Source organism: Pagrus major, chromosome 9 (genome assembly GCF_040436345.1).
Source record: "Pagrus major chromosome 9, Pma_NU_1.0".
Lineage (NCBI taxonomy): Eukaryota > Metazoa > Chordata > Actinopteri > Spariformes > Sparidae > Pagrus > Pagrus major.
In genome coordinates this window covers 12,249,553-12,277,052 of record NC_133223.1, presented here as the reverse complement: position 1 = coordinate 12,277,052, position 27,500 = coordinate 12,249,553, and the positions used below count along the sequence as shown (strand labels likewise).

Here is a 27,500-nt window from a genome sequence, read left to right as displayed (position 1 = left end):
CGTATCCATATGCACATACATTTGTACCACCTTTTTAAAAGGGATGACATCAAATACAAGTTTTTACAGTAGGGGAAAAAAGCAGAATGGAGCATTTTGGAAACTGACTTGATAAAAAAACATGTTGGCACATGTGCACAGTCAGACATACATGCATGAGTGACATATAACCGGTATGTAGCCTACATTTCTGTAAAATATGCACTGCCTGCACTTGTTTTCTGTGCCTGTCTGTGCATTGCAGTCTGTTTTGGCCTTTACTGCAATTTTGACTGATGTTACCCAACACACAGAGGCTGTTTACACCTGGCAGTGTCTCCCAATTTCCTCCTGCAGTATTCCTGCTCCTCCTGCACCCTTGCCCCTGTCAGAAGGTGAAAATGCACTTATTACTATGATTATAATCTGCATGTTGCATTACTGAGGCATTTCGGTATTCCGACGCAATTTGATTTATTAGGCATAAATAAGCATAGTCCATCTGCTGTCTCACCAGGCGTGAGTCATATCATCTATAGGATGCATATGCATAAGACACAAGAGGGCCATCTTATGTTGTAGGTAGGTAGAGCAATGTCGCTCGGGCCTGCTCAGTGATAAAGAGACCCCAGTGCCACAAAGATTTAATCAGAGGGTAGCGGCCGTCCATGTGCAAACTAATTAGATGTTTAAAAAGAACATCATTTCACAGTTGCACAGTGGTCACTGAAGAGGGAACTACAATAGTCACACTCAACATTACTACCAGCTGCTATTTATGGAACAGTAGTAAATGGCTTGTAAATGACAGTAGGCTCGGCAGAGAAGAAATTACAAACCATAAAATTTAAAAAAACACTTTTTTAAAGGTGAAAGCAGAGGAGACATGGAACAGGATTTCATCTTTCAAGAGTATCTATCAATTTCAGATCAAACTGGGAGGGGCCCTGGATGGACCTCAACAAATTAAATGTCCTGATTCCAACTGTGCACAGTGTGCAAAACAGCCTCTGCTGCTGCCTTCTGTATATAAAGCCACTGCACCTCCACTACTGTCGAGTTTTATGTGAGTTTTAAAAAACGAAACAAAAACTATATGTCAGAATAAGTGATACGGGGAGGTAACTGTTGAAATAAATCAATGATAGCATCGCCCGGTTTTAGTGCTATGAAAATATCCCGGCATGCTAGCGACGCAAGACTCCGGCAGGGAGGGGAGGGATGATGGAGCTAAGATGGCAGCCCAACTGAGGGTGCTGCCTCTCTGGGGTCAAGAAATATTTAAGGAACGAATAAAACACGACAAGACGATTCTGGGAAATTAATGCTGGCGTTTCTGCTGTTTCACGAGAAAACGTATTATGGCTTGAGAAGATATATTTTCGGGAGACGAGCACCGTGTTGACGCTGTGGCCGGATCGGAAGACCATACGTTGTTGCACCACCAGATTGGCTACAATTTGCGCTTATAATAACTGGGGACCGTGGATGCTAATTGTGGTATTTCTGCAACTTGGAATGGACAAATAATGTGACATGTGGTGGATTTAATGACAAGTGGATTGCATCTGATAGCTAGATATTATCTAGCTGTGGTATCTTTTGTGTGATATATGCATTGTTCTCCAAAACGATGATGTGTGCTGCTGCGGCAGCGGCCGCCGGTGGAGGGATTCTGCCCTCCTCATCGCCGTCGATGGGGCTGGGTGTCAGGGTCATTTCTGGAGCAGGAGCCGATCTCTCCACCATTGGTTCGGGAATGGGTTCTTGTCCGACACCCGGAGCCCAGTCGGATTGTCGGACTCGGTACCAGCTTTTACTCTCAGGGCGAGCTTTGGCCGAAAGATACAGGCGGATTTATACCACCGCTATCAATGATAAAGAGCAAGGGATAAATCAAGGGAGGTGAGTATCTAACGTGAGAAATATAACGTCAGATATGGTAGATGTTGGTCTGTCATTTGTGGGGCTAACTGAGCTAACGACCCTAACATTAACCCTTCCCTAGCGGTACGCCAGTTAACATCAGCTTCAGCGAGGTTAAGTGAATTGTTATTTATGGTTTTTGAGCCAGCCAGACTTGTGTCATTTAAGTCATTGTTTTGACTACATACAATACTGCCAGGAACTCCATAATTTGGGTGCAGTGTCTTGCGGGGGTCAGCTTGCTAGGTAGCATTTTGGTTTTGACTTCCCTAGCTTATGTGAGCCAGCTAAGCTAACGTTACTTTGGTTCACCCTTGCGCCAGTGGTTTGCACTCTGGGTGCTGTGGACATTATTATCGTTCAACGTTGACACATTGTCACTGAAATAAAATCACTATACAACTAGGTCATAACGATTGGAAAATGTGCACTATCGGCTTAGCTACATCCATAACAAGCTAGCTGGCTAGCTGGCATGACAGCAGTTTGTCAATTTGTTTTGAGCGATAACGTTAGCTGCTACCGGAGCCAGCTAAACGTAAACACACGTCCTGCTCGTTCAACGCTTTATTTGATCGTTTTGTTAACTGTTTTCAAACAATCGCTGCCTGGGTTGTCGCCATATTTCACGTCCCACTTGCCATTTAATGTAATTGAATGTAGTGAGCGGTGTGTATTTAGGCCCAACGGCGTCACTGTTCCGATGGCTAACGTTAGCTAACGTTATCTGACGTTGAGGAGCATCAGCCCTTCCCCAGGTTACTTCAACGTAAACCAGCGATTTATTTTTCAAGAAACGTGGACTTGATAATGATCAGATAATTATTTAAACACATAGTAAATGTAGCATTTTGCTCCTATACACAAAATTGCTTTTTTTTAAACGTTTGGCATGTATGGGAGAGGATGTGTTGGGAATGGGAGGTGGTTGAACTCATTTGCTTTTCTGGCAGAAGCGGGTAATACAGTTACGTCATTCTAGTCAGTCAGTCAGTCAGGTTGTAGACTGAGTAGCTGGGTGATTGCAGCATCCTCCCTCACAAACTCATTTGTTGTTTTCAGCCCCACATTTGCAATGCCAGCTTTAGACATCGACCAATATGCCGTTGAAGTGTCCAACATTAGTATAAACGCACCAGTGTTTTCATAAGCAACTCATGAATTCATGTCTTTACTTCAAGCTATCCAGATTTGTCATGTTACTTTGAACTACCATCGCATTTGACACCAATTTCTCTTTCATAGCAAAATACCTTGCTTGTATGAGATGCAGCTTGTACTTTAGACACATGCAAGCTTGTAGGAAGTGTTTGGGGCGCCCCTTGAAGCAAATGGATTGGATTTGTTGATATTTGCCTCCTATGGTAAATATCAGACAGACATCCCTATCCGGTTGATTTGCCCAGCCCATTACTGTGTGCTCAAGAAGAGCTTGAAGCTACTTTTGTACAGTGACAAGTTATTAGAAATCAGTATTCAGTTGCACACATGAGTGACAAAATAAAGCTACTCCAAACCTGTATTTTAGGTACAGAATACAGAATTAATGTATCAGCACTTTCTAAACACCCGATCAACGGCAGATTTAACATGAATCGATTTTCCGTATCTAGCAGTGAGTAATAATGATAATTAATTCATGAAGTGCCTTTCTGTTTTTAGTTGTAACTCTATTTGTGGTCCCTAGCATTGGCATTGGCAGCCTGATTTGCAAGTGAGATTTATCACAAAAAGCCGGCGCAAAGCACTGATATCAGAGAGAGTTCAAAAGCATTTCTGGAATTTTAGCAAAACCAAACTTATGCGTGTTTTGGGGCTGTTTGTCAGGATGAGTAACACTGAATATGGTGACAACTGCTACACCTCTGACAGTTAAGTTGGGGATCCTGCACTTCAAAGCGTGTGCTTTGCCAGCTGCATAAGATGTAGACTTTCTCTGCAAGGGTGAGAAAGTGAAACCGAGTGTCTCATTAAAGACTCCTGGGATGGATTCAGAACTGTAATCGCTAAACAAAAGAACAAATTATTTGTGTGTAATTTTTTTTCCAACTTCATGACTGGCCTGAAGATTAATGTGTTAATGACAAGAAGCCTTGCCGCCCTTCTACTCACATCATCATATTTTTAATAAAGCTTGTGGTCGGATGAAAAGAAAATTTCTTGAATGTTATGCTATTTTTTGAGTGTAAACATTGCTTAAGTATACAGTTTAATTTGCAATACTGAGTAATCACCATATTCTTTCAGGGGAAAGAAGGCTTTGAGTAAGAAGAAACTGAAAAGGCGACAGAAGGTCAAGTCAAAAGTCAAATCAAGAACAAAGGTAAGAGACAATAACCAATTGTTACACAATATAACAACTGTTCATCCACATGGCTGTGTTTATATTTGGGTATTTAATAGATATGTTCAGAGGAGTTGTAAGGCCAAAGCTACATTGTAAAATTGCTGTTTTTAAACCATTTAAAAATATATAAAATAATAATAATATAACGCCACACAATGTAAATTATTGCCGTTTAACATCACAAGTAGGTGCTATGTTTGTTAGTGGGGCATAGTTATGCCTAATACTCTCAGTACCCATAAAGCATTTCATAGACATAATTTAATATTTGTATTCTGCTCATTTTAATAACTATTTGACTGGCAGTTTTAATTTGCAACTGTCACAGCCTTTGCTATGCACTGATAAATCTTTACAGCTTGTTTGAATGAGTGAGGCAGATTGAGGATAAGATTAAAGATAAGGTTAGATTCTCTGCAATCCTGAAGGTGGTTGGCAGAAGCAATATTTTCATTGGCTCGGCTGGTCAGGTGCCAGGAAGCCTGTCCACATATGAAGCCAGAGAGGTGGATCGACACAATGCGAGACACACGGGAGTGGCTCTGGCTTGTGCACGATGGCCTGTTGCCGAGCGACCTAATGTGTTCCTCATCTCCACGGCAACGGTTTGCCTGCCTCCATCTCCTTCATCCGAAGAGGGAACCCAGTCTGCATCAGTGGATGTGGTTGTGTTTTTGCTTCTGCTGTAGACTTTGCATGTACAACATAGGCTGACTAGTTGATCCTCAAGTTATAACAACAAATATATTCCACTATGATAATATATTAATCTTGCTGTTTTTCTCTGAGAGTGAGAGAGCAGCCTGCCCTATGGTTGGTCTGTAACATTGTTAGTCCGTGTTTGGATTCACTTTATTACACAGATTTTTTTCCAGCAAACTGGCAGGCAAAAGCATAAACAGCTAATGTGAAGGTAGAAGACATGCAGAGGCTCTACTACTCTATCATCTTTCACCTCAAACTATCCTAGACAGGAAATTCAGCATGCACTTGGCTAGTCAGTTCAGTTCTCTTCAGGTTGACTTGGTCAGTGAGTTGATGTGGAACAACAGAAAATACACTACAGAGACAGAGAATGGAATGGTTGGCAAGGTTGGCTGACAAACGGGCATAATAACGTGGGCAGTTACATGGGCAGTCATGCTGTATTTGTACGTGTAGTACTCACTTTTGCTATGTTAAGCCTCTCACACCGTCATAGTCAGACAAGAGTGTGGTTTGAAAGTGTCTCTCCTTTTGTCTGCCTTGTGCTTATGAACATGTGAAAGTGGAGTCGAAACAAAAGGCAGAGCATAAACACTCATCATCCTAATGAAGATGGTGTGTATGAGCAGATGTGAAATGTTTCTTTTTCAAAAACTATAATTATAATATCAATGTAATTATGCAAAATTACACATTCATTGAAATAACATCAAAAAATCGATGTAATGTCTAAATAATCTATTAAATCTACTTGACAACAGTGGTGCACCTGTGCCAATTTTTTTATTTTAAACTGAGGACAAGATACTAAATAAGTAATTCAGGCTGTTGTCATCGATGAATGAAATCACCATTCATCTCACCTTTACACTGAAGAAATGAGATATTTATATGAATATGGTATATGTCGGCTAAATATATTGTACTGGATGCTGTATTTAACAGAAAATTTAAGAATAATAAAAATAATAATCAGTGGCGTCCCCTACAACTTTTCTGCATTAGCAAGATACATTTAAGACTAAATTTGATCACATGGATTACTCTCTTATTCAGTGTATCAGCTATGGCTAGGTTTGAAAAAATAGATTTTCCGATTCAAGTCGATCTCCAGTTGAATGATCCGATATCAATTAATAAAATCCTGAGATCCATCTTTTGATATATGCCTTTTCCTGTGGATGCATGTCAGGGTCTGAAATTAATAACCACCAACTGCCAAATGTGCGTAGATTTTCCATTTGGCGAGTAAATCTCTGAAGGGACTTAAATGCACCTCATAAAATCAGAAATCTATACTTGAATGGCCAAAAAGGTTGTTAAAATATGAAAGTTTCTTTTTTCTCTCATTTTCCTTTGTTGAAATACATCTACACCTACATCAGTCATTACTTTCTTGTTCTTTCACGGCATTTTTAATAATTACATACCAAAATCAGAACAGTAGTCCATTCCTTTCAATATTTTGAATAATGCACCAGGCTAGAGGGATCCTTATACAGTTTACAGCATTAAATTTCTCAGAATTACTTTCATATCCAAGCAAAATTGGTATTGGAACTGAAATAACAGAATCGACATTGAATTAATTTGAATCAAAAGAGGCAATACCCAGCTCTAATATCAGAATATTCATATTTTAGTGTCTGCAAAACATAATTTGGTCAATTTCAGCATGTTATTCCAATGATATTGGTGCTTTGGAAGCTTATGCAGCTTAAACCAATTAGCAAAAGGCTGTGGTCATGATCAAAAAATAAAAATGTCTAAACTGTCGTGTATGTGAAGAGATTCAATCATGGATGCTGGTGTTGAAGTGAAGTGCTCATGTGCCCCTCCACCACCCTGATATGCATATCCTTGCTTTTTATTGTACTTTATATACTGTATGTCACACTAATTACCGTATTTAAACTAAATATTGCCATAATGTCTAATGCAGAATAGCTGTGTATGAACATCATTTCTAGGAGACCAAATTTAATATGATGTACTCACAATCTGTAGTGCACTAAAAGCTGAATTATGAAATAGATATGACAGAGAACAATGGTGTGTGTATGAGGAGAAGGTACACTGCAGAATAAATGGGTCGATCAAGTAAAATAAGATTGTAAAGCATCTAATTTTTTAGATACTAACTTTTTCTTAGACTAATCTAAGTTAATTGCTTTTGTTCAGTGTGACGGCTAACCCGGGTTTGTGCCTCTTGGCATTGGTGTTAGTTTCAAGCCACAGAGCTAAGCATCCTTTTCTAAGAAAGCTAAACACACTGCAGTGTTTGGGGAACCCAGAAGGTGTCTCACGAAAAAACTTTCTGCTGTTCTGAAGGTATTTCTAGAATCCTCAAGGACTTTTTGTCTGCTGCGTGATTGCAAAAGACTTAACTCACTGTGACTGTTTCCTTATCCAAATAAAAGATGGTAGCCACTAGTTACCTGAATAGGAAACACCATTGCAACCTGGGAAAGGAGCTGATAATCTTTTCATTCTTTTTAATCAGATGGTTAGAAGAGTCTTGGAGGATTCTTGCATGTAATCCCACAGGTGCCCCTACACCTAATAATAAGCACCTAGCCCGAGGCATGGGGTCGAGGAGTGATTTTGTGTTGTCAAAGGTCTGAGACTTTGGAAAGACGTGGTCTGTCTTTAAAATAGTGAGGTATTATTAGATGAATAAATGATTTAAAATAGTCTCCTGCTGATAATATTATGATCATATTTATTCATGTAATGTGGTGATGCAAACTAAATCCCTCTCCACTTGAGCCTCTGCTTTTCGAAGACACAACTTTTATTCCTTTTTTTTTTCTTCTTATTTTTCCATAAAGCCAGCAGTTTGAAATGCTTAACTGTCTGAGTGTGGTCAGGGTCTCTATAGCAGCCTTCTCCAAAGCTCTTAGACAGTCATCAAATCAGCAGTGAAGTGCAGACAGGAACACAAAAGAAACCGCCAGATGAACAGCATGTTTACGTTATGGGTTTGCGCTATTACAAAATGAGAAGAAACCACAAAACATCAGCAGGTCATTGAGGTTTGCATATTTGTATCTGCCTATACTTAAGTGCATAATGACACGATGCTTGAAGGTGTCTATTTTAATGACAACTTCATGATGATTTGTTCAGTTTTAAATTGGGAACTGTCAGCACTTGTGAAACCTGTCAATTACAATTTTCACTTGCACTGTGAGGACCATGTTTCTGCTGCTTCATGTTCTGTTTGCGAATTTAACCAATCACACGTAACATAGCTGTAACTGTATTAAAAGGGACGCTGTCCCTGATTGTAAACATCAGTAACATTAAAATGGAGGTGTAGAGTGGGAAACACTTGGGCGTATAGCAGACAGGAAGGGTCAGTCGAAATACTCTGGAGTGGCATGTTAGAAATTGCAAGATCCAACAATTTTTGGAGCTATGGACTTAAAAGTCAGGATATCTTTGCTTTAGATAATGATAATAGTAGCACAGACAAAGACACAACAAAGTTTGATTTAATTGTGTGTTAATTGTGTGCACAGCTGCTTTAGTACGTATTTTATTTTTGAGCAACATTGGGTTTCAATTCTGTGTTTCAGATTGTTGTGTTAGGGCTACCCTTTTGTTTACTTGTGACTTCCAAATTTAACAATACTACTCCCTTATGTTATGTAACAAAGACTCTTGTTATTGCAATAATATTTAATCAAGTGACTATTAGACTTCACCTGCTTCTAAACAATGGAGGCAATCTATTATTAGACAAATCAACCAGCAGAATCTTAGTAGGAAGCAACTAATCTTGTACGTATTGGCCATAAATGCTGATCATCCTATCTCAAAGGCCCAGCTTCAAGATGTTGCATGTTGTCTCTACTCCACCCTTGTGTTTTTCTGTCATCTCCCAACAAACGCATTTTCTTTCCCTTGCTTTATAAGTTTGGGTTATTATAGCATCTCTGGGTTTCATTTGAAGTGCTCTTTCCAGGCAGTGTGCTCTGTTGTGAAAGCTGTACAGTCACTTTGTCACAAATGCTACTTTAGCAACAAGGCAGGAGAGCATTAGACAGTCCTGTTAGATGAGAGTGCAGCTAATATCCTCCCCACTGGTCTGAGCTGAGAATGAATGACCTCTCTCCCCAAATAGATGACATCACCCTCTGTGATTGTGATGCCAAAAGCGCAACACTGCAAGAGAAGCACAATCGATCAATAGGGTTCTCTAGAGGTTACCTCAGGACTGTAGTTAAAAATGCCTTGCTTGGTGGGCCACAGAAAGCTAATCAGTTAGTTAGCCTATCAAGTTCTCTGTAGAGTGTAGTTTCATACTAATCAAAAGGGTTATTTTGAGTCAAGTGCTGAACCTTTGCTGTAATTATTTTATTTTTAATTGAATGTTCTTATTTTGTCCACTTCATTTATATCACTGAGGGTAGACTCAGATTATTATAAATTATATAATGTATATATGGATATATAAATGTATGTTCATCTTGCAAACTCCTCTTAGTATACAGTAAAGCAATACAAAACAAGCCCAATAACTAAAGCCCCTAAAATGACCATTAAAGAGGCTATAACCAACATTTTACATACAAAACGGTCAAATGACAATGTGAAAAGAAAGTGAAAGGGAATGCCTGTGTTTTGTTTTTTTTAATTTACATTTTGGTTACAAAAACAAATAAAGGAAAAGACCAAACACAACACAAATACACAACAAAAGGACGGTACGCCAGAGGTTCTAGACAAAAAGAACAATGTAATATACTAGTTTAGGAGTCCTTCTTGACAGGACTTCTACTTACAATGTTCAGGTTTCTATCATTGTAGAGGCTTTATTTCTAGAACATTCAAAAAATTGAAAAGGGTTGCTCCTAGTGTTGAACCTAGAGAATTATGACCCAAATTTACCCTGAGCTTTAAAATGAGTTTCAGCGCATTGTTTAGCTGGTCTGTAAATTACCTTTTTTGGTTCATTTTTACCGCTCTCATAATGTCGTTTTCTGCTGTAGCCTGTAGCAGGCAGCTGAATGATTTTCAGCTTAAACATTTATTTTTAAGCACTGACGGTTCAGCCATTGAGTCTTGATTTGTGAAGATCAACCAATGGTTTCATGCCCTGACTACTGTTATTTAAATTTTCAAATTCTTCTTTATAAAAATAGGTGTATTTTACAACAGTTGTTTGACTTAATCCTGGTGACTTTTTCCAGGTTAGTATTAGACAGGTTCTAATAATAGTCACCAAATATAAAGATTCCAGAGTTCAACAAACAATACCACATTTTTGGGAATTTAACAATAAACAACAAAAGATAGAAATTCAGTTTGTTTCAAAGTTCAGTTTCTCAAATCTGTCCCAAGTTAATCATCTTCCCGAACAAATCAATAAAGTATCTCTGGCAATGTTATCAGTTCTGTTCAGTTAATTTTCCCCCACCAGTAAACAAAAAACTTACTAAAGGAGGGTTAGGTTTTTATCTCCTTCGGACACACACAAGTAGTTGGTAAGTTGATTTAGGATTGAAATCGTGACACCCCTAGTTTGCTGTGATATTAATGTTTAAAAAAATCATATGTAGAAGGTGATAATATGTCAATGCTGTGTTCAAGTTTTACTTTAAATATTCTGCAGTAGTTATGTAAAATGTTGGGTAAGCCATTTTGTAACACTGATAGCTGTGCTGAGCTGATCTTGAAATGGGTAAACACTTGCCAAGCCCAGTGTGTTAAAAGTGAGCTCCCTGAGGAGTCAAAGCAAAAGTAGGAGTCACTTCATGTCACAACGGTGTCACCAACTAGACAGGAGGACAAGTGACAGAATTGGCTGCTTAAAGACTAACTGTGTTCACGGACGTTTTTCAATTCAAACCTTATATAATTTTGTTTCTCGTCAAATGCAACAGCTAGCATCTGGCTCAAGTCCCTTAGGTTTAGATTTGCCTCTCAGAACTGATTTTTCCTCGTAAAGCTGAATGAGGAATTACACCACTGATTGTGGTCTGTAGGGACTTTGGTTAGGCGTGCCATTAATGGCCTTACACTGAAACTTCCTGCTTTAAGCACCTGCATGAGTCATGAACAGCCGAGGGAAACAAACCACAATGAATGCATGAATTGCCTGCCCATGTGATATACTGTTTACAACTCCTGTTATAAATACGGCAGTAACATCAAACAGGACCCAAAATGCAGCAATATGTCACTTTGAGCTTTGGTCCTGACCAAGTGGCACTATGATGACTAAAAGTTGAAGCCCATGATTAGTACAAAAACTGATCACCTCCATAGAGATCTAATTAAAACATGCTTGCAGCTCTCTTAATATACAGTCACCACTTTTGTCCACAAGATAGTACGGTAAACACACCTGAATGCAACTCTTTACAATGTGACATACTCATAAAGAATTGGCATTGATCTGTGTGTGAATGTATTATGATGCACCAGATGATACTAAGAAAATACTGAGAAAAGGTTTTCCTGACTGAACTTCCACTACTCTCTGTTTTTCTGCAGGCCGAGAGTCTAGATGGAGCCCTCTGTGTGCCGGACATCAAGCTGCACAGCAACCCATCTGCATTCAACGTCTACTGCAATGTACGGCACTGTGTGCTGGACTGGCAGCAGAGAGAGGCCTCCCTGGCGCTGGCTTCCAGGAGCTCGGTGCAGAGTGGGGACTCAGACAGTGAGGAGGAAGAAGAGTACCGCGAGCCAGCCGTGAAGCTGCCAAAGGTATGAGCAGGGGGTAGAATTGGCTGCTTATGTGGTGGTAGCAGCGCACGGTATCAAGGCGAGAGCCAGCCTTTGCTCTTTATCTTCGGGATGCAACAATCCTGTATCTCTCTGGGCTTGTGTCCTTTTTATTGTTTGATAATTGAAGACACTTTAACATAGATTTGAAACGCCCATCATGTGAGGATTATAGCCTCTGCTCTGTTACCCCAAATCCCTCTACTACTCTGTGAGCCTATTGGTTTGTCTTTGTTACTCCATAGCAAGGCTGTCAGTTGTATTTGAAATCTAAACATTTTTTTGCATGTGGGAAAAAATTAAATACTATCAATCAGTAATGAATACAATTTTCTAATTTGCCGTCTATAAGCTAAGTTGACTGTTTACATTTGGATGCCTACTGCATTACCTATGACCCTATTGCTCTGTCAGTAAACTGGCCTATAGCCCATTCTTTGATAACATAAAATAGAGGATAAAATACGACACCAAAGTAAATGGGAGGCAATGTGTCAAATTTTATTTTCTGTCTATGCCATAAATGGTAGAATTAAGGAGGGAAGTAAAGGATGTTCACTGACTTTGGAAAAGGCTTCTGCCTTATAATAGCACAATAACAAATCTGAGGTCTTACATGTGAGCTTGTCATCTAAGGGAGGCAGCTGGGGCACCATTAATGAGCTGAACATAAATTGTACAACACAAGTTAGGATTAGGCTACAGAAATTACCTGCATTATGCCCCACTTTCCTTTATCTGAGGCTCTCTACAACAGGACAAACCTTTCTACAGTGTGACAGCACAGTTATTGTACAATTTTATGAATTTGCCATGTGTGTGGCTGTTTAGAGGATTGTATGTTGATTTTAGTTTGTGTTATGTGCACATTGTGCATGTTGGTTAGCAGTTAAATACTGGACTTTGCACAGATGGATAGGTTTAATTTAGAATTTTTATAACGGCAAACTTATCATCCAAAATAAATTGGCAACTGTTGATATAATATTTTGGGTAGATTTAGTTTTACTTTCAGTTTAATTACAGTTGCTACTAAGCCTGTGTGTGTGTGTGTGTGTGTGTGTGTGTGTGTGTGTGTTTAAAAAAAGTAACACTGACCAAATGCCTGTAAGCCCTCACAAAGTATAATGTCAGTTACATAATCTAAGAAGCTACAATAGAAAAGACTAGAATGTCTATTTTTTGTTAATCTGTACTCCTTTTTTGTGCACAGTATTGTACATGTCTTGTTATGTTATTAGTTGTACACTGATGCTTAGTTTTCAATTCACTGTTGCAATCCAAGTTCTTCACTGAGATATGAAGGCACATTAAAGCATTATTTGAATCACTAACAAGCCATACTGAGAGAGAGAATGACATCCTTTTCTAGGCCAAACTCCTTTGCCTTCCTCCCTTCTCCATGCACTCAAGTGGGTCTGTCTATATTCCTAATGTAAATAGGGGATGTTGAAGTGGAAGTAACAGTACATACTGTGGGCCCCCAGCTAAATGTAGGTTGTTGTACTGTAGGATGATGCCATGCTATTCAAAGAAAACGTCCTTCCCAAAAGTCTGTTTATTAATTGTGTTTGTAGTCCAGCTACACTCGGACTGTGGTGTGACATCATGGTGTTCATTAGCTCATACAAATATGCTGTGTGTATGTGCAGATCATTGGCATTGGCCTGTGTGGGGTATTTGAGCTGATAAAAGAGACACGGTTCTCTCACCCCTCACTGTGCCTGCGTAGCCTGCAGGCCTTGTTGGACATGCTGCAGGGACAACAGCCTGAAGGCTTTCAGACCGAGCCTCCTGATGTCCTAGGTAAGGCTGAAAATACACACGCAGAAGAGTTTATTAGGTGCATGTGAACAGTCTAATGATCACTTTGCTGTGTTGCATTGGACTGCATTATATTGTATATTATTTTGAATATTTATTTCAGCCTTACATACAGAAATACAAATACAAATATCTAACCTGCCGTCCACGTGTATGCTTCCTCAGAGTCTCTTTTCCAGTTGCTTTTGGAGACCACAGTCCGCAGCACAGGGCCGAATGATCCAACAGGACAGGCCATCACTGCTCTGTCCTGTGCTTGCCTCTTCAGTCTGGTGGTGGCCTGGGGTGACACCGGCAAAATCCTGCAGGCCGTCTCTGCCATCCTCACCAACAATGGCAGCCATGCCTGCCAGACGATACAGGTAATTAACAAATTTAGAGAAATTAGACTACGTTTGGTGATTTGACTGTTTTCTTCATCTTTATTTTGCTTCTCTGTCATTCATATGAAAAACAAATGATGAAATAAGTTAAATATGAGTGAGTCAGTCCAAGCTGTTATTTGCACGTGTAAGGCTTTCCTTACACAACTAACTATAGATCATCAGATCTTATCTTGTGTGCTGACCACCTGTTCAGATTACTGCCCTATACTAAACAAACATCTTTATATGGGAAGAGGAATTCCAGGTGATCCTTATTCTTGTATGCAGTGAAACACTAGCTGAAATGACATCGTTCTGTTATACCAATTCAATTTTAATTGTCATGTTTTCCAAACCACCTCCAACAAGAAATTTCTACCCATCTATTATCCAAGTTTTTCCTTCAGACTTGTAGAAATGCTTTAGATCGCCAAAGTGCTTTTTAGAAGGATAAAGTAACCTCTGGCTCCTCCATGCATTTCCTCTGAGCAGAGAGACTCATGGGAGTGTCTGGACAGTGCAAATTGAGTTTTGGAAAATGTCAAGCCACTCTGATTCTCCTGTTTGATTATGTTACCCTTCCTGCGTTCCTACCCCAATTAGCTGGTCTTCTGTTTGCTTCCATCTCTAGATCTTTAGCGTGTCCTCTCTCTCTTCTCTCGCTGTTTCTTTCTACGATTTCATTGCTTCTGCTTTCAAAAACTAAAACTGTAACTTAGACAGTAAGTACTTTGTGTGCAGGCTTTGTGACCGTAAATTGTTTCACCTTTACCGGTATATGAATAAAATTCCTACGCTTGACCAGAGCTGCAGAGGGACTTTATCCCCCACAGACGCAGGCCTGTGTGTGTGTGTGTGTGTGTGTGTGTGTGTTTTGTTTTCCTGGTTGCTCATCCTTTAGGCATTGATTGGACTGTGAATCATCACAATGGAAGGAGGGCAGATGGGAAGTGTGGGCTTATGTACTGCACATGCCTTTGTGTTTGTTTGCGTGTGTGAGAACCGTGAGATCAGCGACGTGTGTGTTATACCTGCCGTGGAAATGTGTGTGTGAAAATACATTCAGGCAAATTAAGAAGAGGGCCAATGTGCTGGTACATTCACCACAGTTTGAGCCACTAATATGAGAAGTTGACTTGATTAGCAACAAAGAAACTCGGTAGCCAGTTCCCCCCATGCGTGATCTACTTCTCAATATATACTCCATTATGTAATATTAGAAGTTGGCAGTCCTGCACTCTTTCAGCACCCTCTTTGTCTTCCACAATCTCACCAGGTGCCCACCATACTGAACGCACTACAGAGGAGTGTACAAGCTGTCCTGGTTGGAAAGATTCAAATCCAGGATTGGTTTGGGAATGGCATCAAACGTGCAGCCCTGATGAACAAGTGGGTCCTGAAAGAGGTGGCCATTGACGAGGACGAGCGCTGTCTCCTGCAGACTGATGGTTCCTTCCTGTACTTGCTCTGCAAGGATGGACTCTACAAAGTGGGCTCTGGATACAGTGGCACTGTTAGGGTATGTAGCACAGAAAGATGCATGTTGTCACTGTTGAGCAGAGAATGTTGGCGAGTGGAGCCATGAGAATGTCCCCTCCTTGCTCACGGAGCTGTTCGTCCTGACCGCTCCCCTGCTCAAATCAGCTCCAGGCTGCTCTGCTTAATATCGCTCTGTGCTTAACTCAGATTTCATCACGCTCCACTCAAATCAGTCACCGCTCACTCCCCCCTAAAAGAAATCTACATTGCATTTTAATTTCAGTTTAAACACTAGCTGGACTAATCTGCAAAATAAAACATGAGCTCAACAGATTCATCTTTTAGTGTAACAGGAGTAGTACACCTGTATGACTTCTCTTGTAAACCTTAGTTGTTGAGCTTGCAGCAGCTTGTGACAATACACAGATGCATTTTGGGTTTGGCATTCTTCAAGTTCCATCTCATGGTGTGAGTGGAGTGAAACTGGGGCGAGATGGAGCAGTAGATGAGAAAAAAAAAAAATCTGGTCTGGGATCCATCCAAAATCCTTCTGCACAGGTCACATACTCTGCTGTCGAGTGATAACCACATATCTCCAAGTTCAGTGACATAGACATTTTCAGATAAACTGAAGGATTAAGTGCTCCTATATGGGTTGGGAAAATATTCTAGATAAATAAACAGTTAAAGTTAATTATGTAAAATTGTACTGTCAGAATGCTTCAAGGACAGGTTTTTCTTGGCTCAGGCATAGTTGACGATTAAGAAATGCATAGTTATCACAGGACACCAACTATGTATACTCTCAGACGCCAGTTGTTTATGAATGCTGAGCTAAAACTAATGCAGTCTAATAGAACAGTCCTACGTAAATCCTCACATCATGAAGGTTATAATGTTCCTTTTTTTTTGATGAAACTATTTTAAAATGGAGTTTGTGTTGCTGTTGAACTGTGCCACATTCTACTGACAGGTGTTTCTATTATTCTGTCCAACCCATTCATATCAATGATGGTAGACTTAAGAACAAAAGCACCTGTCTGTATAATCACCTCTCTGCTAGGTGTACCTGATAGACTGGCAGCTGATGTATGCAAGAAAGCAGGACACTTGCTATCAATAGGCTCTAGTAGCTCAGTAGCTCTTGTCTGCTCAGATTAGATTTTTAAATCTGAATGGACTTTTTTGCATGGGATCATGTGATGAAATCAAGTTTAAACATAAAGACACAATTTACAGCACAGCATTTCTCAATTCAATGTAGGCAGCAAGCAACAGTAGTAGTTCTGTGTTTGCATTAGAGAAGCATGCTAGTAAACAGCCACGATTTTGCTGTAAAACAGAATACTCTTGCTTTTAAGAGATTAATTGCCAAAATCAAATGCCAGTGTTTGTAGTCGTCTGCTGATTTTCATCTGCCAACATTAAATTAAAGTTTGTCAGTGTTTATAATTGTCTTCTTGTGTTATCAACGCCTCACAGGGCCATGTGTACAACTCAACATCTCGTATCAGGAATCGAAAGGAGAAGAGATCATGGCTGGGCTTTGCTCAGGTAGGTCTCCATCAAGATGCTCCTCACATACATTACAGTGAAGTGGCTTTGATTATGTAAAATCTTCAGGTCACATATAAACTTAGACCTCCATATGACTCCAGTGATGTTGGTTATTTGTCATCACTGCTTAGTTTAACATTGAGAGTATTAATAAATTGTTTAAATACAGTGTCATCTTCATCATTATGAAAATTATGTCTAAGTGAGCTGTAAGGCTTGAAGAGAGTCCTTCAGTGTTTGTGTTGTCTCCTCAGGGATACTTGTTGTATCGGGACACAAGTAACCACACTATGTCGGCCATCAAGATCAACCCCGAGACTCTGGAGCCTGAGGGAACTGTCATCATGCCAGGTGCAAAGAAAACACTTCTTGTTGCCTTGTTTAAAAACATCTCACGGAAGATAAGTCATCAATATTCCAACAAACAAAATATTGAGTATATTCACTTTGCTGCTCTTTCCAGGTCAACATTCAGATGGACAAAACATCATCTTCACAGACGGAGAGTATATCAACCAGATTGCAGCCTGCAAAGATGTAAGTTTAATTTTGAGGCTAAAGCTCCTCATCATCATGACAATAACCACATCGCTCTTAAACTGAAATTTTGATATTAAATGGGCGCCAGAGGGGAAAATCCTCAATGTTTTCAGGGTCTCCCCTATGTGTAAAGCTGAACTAAGAAAAAAACTATGCTGTACTGCCTATGTCTGCTGGAAAGACAATGGAGATTCATCATTACTCATTTATCTTTATATATGAGATTATAGTGCTGTTAAATTTCATTTCATACTGGACTGTCAATTTCAGTCTCAGAGGTGTTTGTCAGTGAGCTTTTGTGAGCTGAAAGAAATGCAGACCATGTTTGTGTGTGGTCATCTCACTTGTCATCAGTCATTTATACACACACACCAGTACAATTAAACAATCTCCTGCTCATTTGTCTTATTTTTTATCTAGTGCAACTAAATAAGATCTCTTCTAAAATGTGTTGTTTCTTTCATGAAAACCAAATCTTTTGTTAGTTAAAATGAGGGTAGTCGTGCCCAGTGAAGCATCTGTCACTGCCCCTGCTGCTGAGGCCCCAGTCTCACTTTGAAGGGTCCTCAGCTGATCACCAGCTGTGCCACAGAGGGGTGGGGGGCGACTCTGTCTATGTTTATATGTGTGTGAGTGTGTTGTGTATATGTGGGCGTGGCAGTGAGGGCAGTGGCACCAGATGTGGGTATTCTCCCGAGAGCTTAATCTCTCAAGCAGTTATCTGCATAAGCACTCTGTAATGTCAGTGGGGGAGGGGGAGATGTGAAATCCATATATCTGCCGTTGCAGCTCGCCTTCCTCCCGAATAGCAGTTTCTAGGCTAATCAAGGGGGTGGGACACTGTGTGTGTGGGTGATTGGGGAGACCTAAGAAGTTGCATGCATTTTAAGTGAGCAGCAAGCAAATGCAACCACTGCACAGACCACTTAACGGTTGAGGGAAACCACTTGAGATGCACAATGTGGGGGTTTCAGATGCTGGGAAGAAGATGATGGTGTCAGTAAACTAGACGAGGTTAAGGGGATAGTCAGATAAAGAAAGTACCATGTAAGGCGGAAAAGTCGGGGGTGGTACTGGCCAGAGAATAGAGGGACTTAATAAATGATTTGAGTGGCACATGTGCTCAGCTGCTCTAGAGTGTCATTACAGTGTCATCATTACCACGCAGTAGAAACCAGACCAACACCATGCTACCCTTCATCCTTTTTTTATATACCAGTTTGTTCCTATCCTGTAAATTGTCCCTCTCAGCCACATCCACTGCAGTCTGACTAACCTATATCTCAGACTGTTTCATCATCTGTCATGTGCTCTGCATTGAGCACGAGTTGTCGATAGGTGTCACATCCTTCTTGGTGTTGTTAAGATAAATGGATATGCTATTTACACTGACATGGCTGGGTTTTAAATTACTATAGCCACTAATATAAAAAACACCCCACACCCCCAAACATATTGCGGCAACAGTTGTTGGGATGTGAGGCCCATTTGTAATGACTTACTTTATTCCCAATTATACCAAAACATGCACATGCACTTACACAGGCAAAAATGTGAATAACTGTATGTCTTTAAAGTTTGAACTGCTCCTTTAAGCGCTTGATTTATTCATAGGTGAAGTGGGGAAATGTTTTCAATAAATTGGGGGCTTTTTGCGTCCTAACATTGTTAGGTATCATGAAACTAAACAGCAATTCCTCCTGTTGGCCCTGACTCCTGCAGGATGGTTTTGTGGTGCGGATCTATACTATGAGCTCAGACCCGGCCCTGCAGCAGGAACTGCAGCTAAAGCTGGCAAGGAAATGTCTGCACGCCTGCGGCATCTCTCTCTTTGACCTCGAGAAGGATCTGCACATCATCAGTGAGTGGTATAAAATATGTGCATGATGTCTTCATATGCATACATACACCTGCTACAAGATCATTTTGTATGTAAAGACAAGGTTGGAATTTGTTCAAACACAAAAAGGTATAAAAAAAACAAGCATACTTTACAACCTTGTCTCATTGCGTATTTGTCTCTAAATACTATGTTGTTCTCTCAGGCACAGGCTTTGATGAAGAGGCAGCATTGCTCGGAGCAGGCAGGGAGTTTGCTCTGATGAAAACTGCCTCGGGAAAGGTGAGAGCGAACATCATCTCTGTTTTTGTGCCTAAGATGTTGAAGAAAAATGAAAGTTGGAACAGATTCGACCGCTGAGCTCTAACAGCTTTTGTCTTGCTAATGATAGGCCCTACACTTTAGAGGGTGAACCTAGGGAAAAGGCTCTAAATTAATTGCGTTAAGCCATGATTTTTCTTCCTTCTGTGTCACACTGGCCACATGAAGCCCATTGTACTAAATTTACATTCCCTTAGTTAGTTCATAACATCTGTGTGTCGTTAGCTAGTCAGATTTTCCTTGGATCAGGCTATAATAAGCATAACAATAAGACTTGTCTTGTTGTTTTGGAAACATTTGATGACCCTCTGAGCTAAATCGTCTTTAAAAAAAAAAATTAATACAGAACGAGGGAGCTGTTTTTTATGTTTTTTTTGTATCTCTTAATGTCTTTGCACTGTTTATTGTGCTCTGGACCCTACTCTTGTTAGTGGTTATATGCACCCCGAGCTTGTAAAGGGACGTACGTGCTTAACTAACTGGAAGTGATTAGAGTATTTCACCCAGCTAAGCAGTGGCTCTGGCCTGCAGTATAATGTCTACCTCCAGGAAAACCCACCAGGGCCCACTGAGAGTGAAGAGTTGTTGTTAATCAAGTAATATAGGGGAACATACACAAAGTGTATAAAGTGCTAACAAATCTGAATGGTGGTAGAGTAAACCACATAGATGTTATGTTTGTCTGCATAGGGAGGCTTTTGGAGGAATCAACTCTGTATATTACTTGACTCAGAGTTAGATTGCAGGGTGTTTGTAATCGATCAAAGTCGGTCAAATCACTGTTAGGACGCACATTTCACATTTTTATCCAAGCTGTGTTAGTAAGATGAGAATGCTCACTATGTGCTTTGTTTGGGTGTGTGGAGGGTGTGGTTGTGTGTGCGAAGGTACTGTAGGTGTGGTGCAGTGTGCTTCTTTTATAGATAACAGTCCAGGGCAGTTGCTTGTTGCACATTTCTGAGTCTGTGTAGAGGCCCTAATCTCACAGCACTCTTTATCTGCAGATTACCCTAACCCAGGCCGGCTGGATGGGTAAAAATAGGAGCAGATGACCTGTATCTTGGCACAAAGTTCACTCATCAGTTGGGCTGGACATTATGCCAGACATGTGATACTAGGAAAGGAGTCAAAGACCATCTGTTAGTGGTTTAGAAGCTACTGTTGTCTCTGCATACAATGCTGTGCAATTGTGTAATTTGTAAAGTGCATGTCAAATGATTTGAGTTATAAAAACTCTCTCACCTCCAGAAGCAGCCTTTGTGCATGTACCATCACAAGTTGCTGTTTGAATTGCTAAAGTGCCGTGCACATGGGACAAGGCTGTGTTCAGACTAAAATACTGTCAATAAACAGAGGGTCCTTATTTGTTTCACTAGGAACACTGTGTTGGTGTAGCAGGGTTGTTGGCTGCCACAGAACGAAACAAATTAACCCTTGCTAAGCTTTTGCCACAAAATGGAAAAACTATAGATCCTTAGTTCCTCAGAAATGACCACTATGAGAAAACTGTTGTGTTGATCATCTTTCCTCATCTTACCCTCACAGATTTACTACACAGGAAAGTACCAGAGCCTGGGTATAAAGCAGGGTGGCCCGTCAGCAGGGAAATGGGTGGAATTGCCCGTTACAAAGTCGCCCAAGATCGCTCAGTTCTCAGTCGGCCATGATGGTTCTCATGCATTGCTAGTGGCTGAAGATGGAAGTGTGTTCTTTACAGGCTCTGCCAGCAAGGGAGAGGATGGAGAGTCCAGTAAGATGATTTCAAACTGTCTGAAAACAACTCAACAATTGATTCTATTTGACCTTTGTCTCACTCTGAAATCAAAGCCACCTCAGTTATGAAGGTCATGTCTGTTATTTTCCGTTGCAGCTAAAAGTCGCAGACAGCCCAAACCTTACAAGCCCAAGAAGATGATCAAATTGGAGACCAAGACAGCGGTGTATACTGCCTGTAACAATGGCAGCAGCAGCATTGTCACCAAGGATGGGGAGCTCTACATGTTTGGCAAAGATGCTATTTACAGTGACAGCACCTGTGAGTTAACTGGGACAGGGCTATTTCAAATTCTCAACTTGAGGGAATTTTTCTGAGATATTTCAGTAGTTTCATTCCTTTGAAAATGACAGATGAAACACTTTTAAGAAGAAACATTTATTTGTCTATAAATATTTCACAGTTTGAAGCCATGTTATTCACTTTGATCATAATCCTACTTTCTTCTCCACAGGCCAGGTGACAGACCTAAAAGGTCACTTTGTAACTCAGGTTGCCATGGGCAAGGCCCATACATGTGTTCTGACCAAGAGCGGTGAAGTGTGGACATTTGGGGTGAATAACAAAGGCCAGTGTGGCAGAGACACTGGATCTATGAGCCAGGCAGGGAAAGGTGAGCAGATGGACAAACAAAAACACGTAACAACATACTGTCTTATCTACACTTACATTGTCTTTTGTGCTATTGCTCAGTCTGATGGCATTGTGTTTGTTTTTTGTAGCTTTTGGTGTGGAGAGCATGGCCACAGCCATGGATGAAGACCTGGAGGATGAGCTAGAAGAGAAGGAAGAAAAGAGCATGATGTGCCAGCCAGGCATGCACAAGTGGAAGCTGGACCAGTGCATGGTGTGCACAGTGTGTGGAGACTGCACTGGCTACGGTGCCAGCTGTGTCAGCAGTGGACGGCCGGACAGAGTACCAGGAGGGTAAGACTACACAAACTCTGGAAGAGGTGAAGGTGGTCATGACAATATCTGCAGCACTTCTGTTTATCATCGCATTACAAAAGGTTGATGGAAACAACATAAATGAAAACCAAAAATTCCCTCAATTTTGGAAAAAAGTTTTTCCGCCTGAGATCATTTTTGCTTTCTTTTTTTTTCTTCTTTTTTACATTTTTTTTATAAAGTTGATGCACTTAGTGGACGATTGAAGCACGTCTTCTGGATAAGTTCTGACGTAGCAAGATTTAACACACATGACTGATCAGCTGTTTTTGATCCACTGAGGAGGCAAAAAAAGAAACCACACAGATCTGACGTAACCTGACTGAAATGTCATATTTCCGTAGTTTTTCCCTACTTTACACCATTTGAGGTTTGACTGTCCCTGTCTTAGTTAGAATTGGCACCACCTACTGCCTATCTCAATTACCTCGATTAACCAACTCATATCACTCACACCAAATCACATAAAGGTAGTGGATGGGAACAAGCTCTCATTCACATTTCTTTTGCTGATTTTCTAATTTTTTTGTTAAAATCTTGATACTTTCTAGATGGAAACCTGGCTTATGTGAATGTAATGTGAATATTTTTTCTGTCTGTGTGTTTGCGTCTACCAACCAGTATCTGTGGCTGTGGGTCTGGAGAGTCTGGCTGCTCAGCGTGTGGCTGTTGCAAGGCCTGTGCCAGGGAGCTGGATGGTCAAGAGGCTAGACAGAGAGGCATCTTTGATGCTGTGAAGGAGATGATTCCACTGGACCTCCTGCTAGGTATGACAACTGATGTCTTAAATGACTTCATGCTACCTTGTTTTGCGCTGTCATTCATACAATATTAACATCTCACCTGTGTCACCACTCACATTGTTTTAATTTTGCTGAAAGCCAAAGTAAAAATCTCATGCCTATATGTGAAATTCCAAATTTCAGTGGTTTGCAGTGTGTTGGATACTCAATATTTGAGCAGAATTCATGAATGTCTTGAGCAGGGATGTGTGCAGGCTGCAGTTTATGTCCTTCTCAGCTATGCCAGTGTGCTGCTTGTGCCACACATATCACACTGTCTGTCGCATTTGCTTGGATGCAGTGTTTCGCACAATTGTCATTGCTCATCCTTTTGTTTTATTCTCGTATTGTGCAGAGTCATTGCTTCTCCATCACGTCTCTCCATCATTCATTGATGTGTGTCTTGTTTTGTTCTGCTCTGCTCCGTCTTCCCTCCTCCTCCATCATCCTGTCTGGGCTGCCTGTACCTGGGGCCTTATGTGTTTTCAGCTGTGCCTGTCCCTCCCCCTCCAGGAGTGAACATTGAGGAGCACATTCAGATCCGCCAGGAGGAGAAACGACAGAGGATCAATCGGCGACACAGGCTGGAGGAGGGCAGAGGTATGGAGCAGGGCTAAACTGAGTGTGTCCAGGAAATAGCTGTTTTTTTCCTGCTTATTGAAGTTAAGTTTCTGTGATAGAGACTCAAACACAGGCTCAGGGAGAGTGAGAGGTGGGAGTGGAGGTTAATGAATAGGGTGAAGCTACAAACAGAATGTCCATCTCTTTTTTAGTTTTGAATAACTTTCAGGCGCTGAGTGAGCTTGGGTGTTGTGCCTTGGTGACTTCCCCCTTGCTTGTGTCGTAATTATTTTCCAGCGTGTGTGCATTGTTGTGGTGTAGTATTATCATGTGTTCTTTCCCATTTGTCAGCATTGTGCATGCATGTGAAAGTTTCTTTCTCCCCCAGGCCCCCTTGTTTTTCCTGGTCCCATTTTTATGAACCAGCGTGAGCAGGCCCTAGCCAGAATAAGACCCCTTCAGGCACTAAGGCATAAACGGGACAAGCACAAAGGTACTATGGTCTTCACTAACTCAACGGGTGCAGAGACACCCCTTTGACTCATCTCCCAGTCTGGCTGTCCCGTCCACCTCCTCTCTCACTCTTTGACGGCAGGATTCTTATGCCGTCACCAGGTCTCATGGTAACAATCAGTGTAGCCTGTTGGCAAGAAGGACTCGCTGTGACTCACAGTGGGGAAATGACTGTGAACCTTTAGGCCGGGTCAAAGAACAATCTCAACAGGCTGGTTCCATTTGATTAATTTAATGTTGCGTTGTGAGCATAGCAAATGCTGAGGTTACAATTAAGATTTGGTCTGCTATGCTGACTCATTTTCCAGTTTAACAGTTCTAATTATGTGAGTAGGATGCCTGCTCTACCCACTGCTATTGTTTACACCTAAACAGAAATCCATGTCCTTGTCTAACTGGATCACTCCCATAGCAGCTGATTTTGTCACACAGCAGCATTTCAAGCAGACGAAACAGCGAGCGACACTGGGGAGAGCAAGATTTGATAAATGACAAGCTGACAGATATGACTCAGGTGGAAGGAAGCAGGATTGTTATTTTTAAAATACATATTTTAGATGTGAAGCTTCCCTTGGTGCTTAGAAATCACTCATAAACATTTAAACATCTGTGAAGTTTTTCAGGCCACGTGTTCATTGTCTGCAGTTACTTTTATGAAGCTAACTATTTAATCAATGAACATCTGATATCTAAATAATATCAGTTTCACATTTATGATTCAGCAACAACAGAACACAGTCAACCTGTATTTGTAGGTTACTTCTTTTGTTTTGTCCACAGAATCTCAGCCCAGCCAAGCTTATTTCTTTCCAAAGAAACCAGAAGGGGGAAACACGATGACGATGATGCCTTCTGAACTCTTTCTGTACAATTAACAATATTCAGAACAAAATAATTTAAAGGAGAAATTTGTAAGATATGGCCAGAATAGTTTAAAACATTAGAAAATTAGCCCACATTATCAACAGAATGTGAAGAAACAACACTATGGACATGATGTCAAAGACTTTTGTGTACAGTGTTGCAGAGACATCTACTGAAGTCAGCTAACCCCAGCCCATCCTTTCCTTTCATATAATACCACTCTGTACTGTAAGAGGGAATAATATGAGCCTAGGCCTCATAGTTTGTAGTTTTTTTTGTAGTGTATCCCCTGTCTTCAAACTGGCAACCATCAGTGACAGAGGCTATATTCAGTCCCAGTCTGTTGTCCAGCCATGTTCACTGGGAGGCTGCTGAACCTCATTGCCTGCGATGAACCCTGTCAGCTAACAGAGTGGCGTAGTTTGTAGTTCTAGAGCCTAGAAATCAAATCAAATCGATTATTGCATGTCTCGAAGTCTGAGTTTTTTTTTATTGGTTTTTGGTTAAATGCCTGAAATAAGGTCTGTGGTTACCACGGGCTTAAGATATTTACACATTTTTTTCCACAACATAAAATACATCATCTTGCTGAACAAAACCTGTAACCATCATAAATTTGTGTTTGCCACGGAGCTTATTTTCTGCGATATTCCAATTTTTAAGAAAAGAAATCTCATAAGCTTTTTGTCAAGGGAACAAGGCCGATGCTAACTATCTAGTTAGCCTAGAAAAATATGTCATAGCTACACCACTCTATAGGACCACTTAGGTCCATGGCTAACAGAGCTACTTGCTAATGGCAGGTTGTCGCGCCAGCCAAAGATAGCCACACTGACCAGTAAACTGAGAAGCAGTAAGCGGTTATGCTGTCCCCTGTAGTTTTGGAGCCATCTTAGGATTTGGCCATTTCCTACAAATTACACCATTTAGGTTAACAAAAATATAAAATATAAAATTTCAAACACTCAGTCTCTTTAAAAAATAAATTGTATTTGCCTGCAAAAATCTACAAAAACAGCTGGTGTTTCTGTCTGTACATTGTGCACATCTGCCTGTCTTGGCTGCTGCTGCATTTCTCGCCGATTGTTAGTGCCGGTTGAAGTGGAATTGCAGGTCTGAAACTGCTGGTGGATAATTTTGGCTAGTCCTCAGTTTGGGGGTCTAGTATTGTGCCCTTGATGATACTAAGCATCCATTTAACATGTAATATTTAATCACCTTCCTCATAGAAACTCATTGTTAAGGATAAGTGGCTTGTTTTATTGTTCCACTGTTATTCGTGGAAACAGTGATGCAGTGTACTCTATTTCAGAGCATGAGTGGTTTCCTAGTCAGACATTGAGGCTGTTCTACTTTGCTGAATAATTTTCATTTTGCGGAACCATTCATTGTGACTGACACAAAGTCGTAGGACTAGGTTATTGGGGTACCTCCCCTGAGCCTCCGTTTTTATGCGTTTACACTAATGAGGATGAAAGGCTGCTCCAAGTCCTCTCAGCGACAATACTGGTGTTTCCGTCTGTGACCTCCAGATAAACTAAGTGTGCTTTGGATGTCTTTTTAGAGCACTTCTGTTTTTTCACTGACATTGAGCTTAACTTTCAACCCTCCCTTGTGAATGTTTGGACCATGAGCCATTTTCTGTGAAGTATTGAAACCTTAAGCTCATCTGGCTGGCCTCAGTTACAGAGGTAAACCACAATGAGCTGGTTCCTGGTCCAAAAAGGTATTGACAGTCATTATATTTGCTGCAATGCATGGGTCTCTATCCAACTTTGTCCACTCACACACCACAGCCGTGACCTCTTAAACAGGGCTCAGGGTAAACCAGTTTTCCTCTTCCTCATTGAACACAGACGGATGATAAAATGAAAATCAAATTATATGCTAAACAAACCATCTGTCCATCTGTAATGGGACTGGTTGCCAAAAGCCTTTCTGTTGTAGAGGTGTTTTTCCCTTGTTTCTGTTTCGCATGCTTTTCCCCCTTCTCCCTGTTTCTTTTGAATCCTCTTTTCCCTCCAGCTCCGTTTTCCAGGACTGTGCAGAGACGTCCACCTCTGCGGTCTGAAGTTGACAGTTAACCTCACTCTCTCTCCCTGTTTTCGAGTCAAATGTGCTGACTTGAGTGTTTGCCTTGTAGACGGTAGCAGCGAGCGTGGAGAGAAGGATGCCAGCAAAATCACCACCTACCCTCCAGGGGCAGTGAGATTTGACTGCGAACTGCGAGCTGTGCAGGTCAGCTGCGGTTTTCACCACTCGGGTAGGTTCATTTCTTAAATTAAATTTTATAAATATAAGACCTTAAAAATTGTTAAAATGTAATTTGTGAGGTTTGAATTGCCAAAAGCAGTTTATCTTATTTAATTTATCCATCTTATAATTTCTTTTTTCTCAAAATGAGTCAAGCTCCTCTGAGTGAAAGACATCCTCGGAT

At 40.7% G+C, this 27,500-nt stretch overlaps 1 protein-coding gene across 8 annotated transcripts in view; it reads left to right on the top strand.

Annotated features, from left to right (window-relative positions):
• The first annotated feature begins 1,231 nt into the window (after nucleotides 1–1,231).
• mycbp2 (MYC binding protein 2) overlaps nucleotides 1,232–27,500 on the top strand; it is a 64,657-nt gene continuing 38,388 nt past the window's right edge. For 7 of the 8 annotated variants that reach the window (XM_073473417.1, XM_073473424.1, XM_073473422.1 and 4 more), the window contains exons 1-19: nucleotides 1,232–1,884; nucleotides 4,153–4,228; nucleotides 11,462–11,677; nucleotides 13,348–13,501; nucleotides 13,685–13,881; nucleotides 15,161–15,403; nucleotides 16,846–16,917; nucleotides 17,175–17,271; nucleotides 17,384–17,457; nucleotides 19,183–19,321; nucleotides 19,506–19,582; nucleotides 21,167–21,371; nucleotides 21,492–21,656; nucleotides 21,850–22,008; nucleotides 22,118–22,322; nucleotides 22,965–23,110; nucleotides 23,615–23,725; nucleotides 24,075–24,179; nucleotides 27,207–27,326. In XM_073473417.1, coding sequence (XP_073329518.1) covers nucleotides 1,613–1,884; nucleotides 4,153–4,228; nucleotides 11,462–11,677; nucleotides 13,348–13,501; nucleotides 13,685–13,881; nucleotides 15,161–15,403; nucleotides 16,846–16,917; nucleotides 17,175–17,271; nucleotides 17,384–17,457; nucleotides 19,183–19,321; nucleotides 19,506–19,582; nucleotides 21,167–21,371; nucleotides 21,492–21,656; nucleotides 21,850–22,008; nucleotides 22,118–22,322; nucleotides 22,965–23,110; nucleotides 23,615–23,725; nucleotides 24,075–24,179; nucleotides 27,207–27,326 — 2,833 coding nt within the window. In that variant the 5' untranslated portion in view covers nucleotides 1,232–1,612. The remainder of the gene's footprint in view (nucleotides 1,885–4,152; nucleotides 4,229–11,461; nucleotides 11,678–13,347; nucleotides 13,502–13,684; nucleotides 13,882–15,160; nucleotides 15,404–16,845; nucleotides 16,918–17,174; nucleotides 17,272–17,383; nucleotides 17,458–19,182; nucleotides 19,322–19,505; nucleotides 19,583–21,166; nucleotides 21,372–21,491; nucleotides 21,657–21,849; nucleotides 22,009–22,117; nucleotides 22,323–22,964; nucleotides 23,111–23,614; nucleotides 23,726–24,074; nucleotides 24,180–27,206; nucleotides 27,327–27,500) is intronic. The other variant, XM_073473418.1, reaches the window with a different exon arrangement.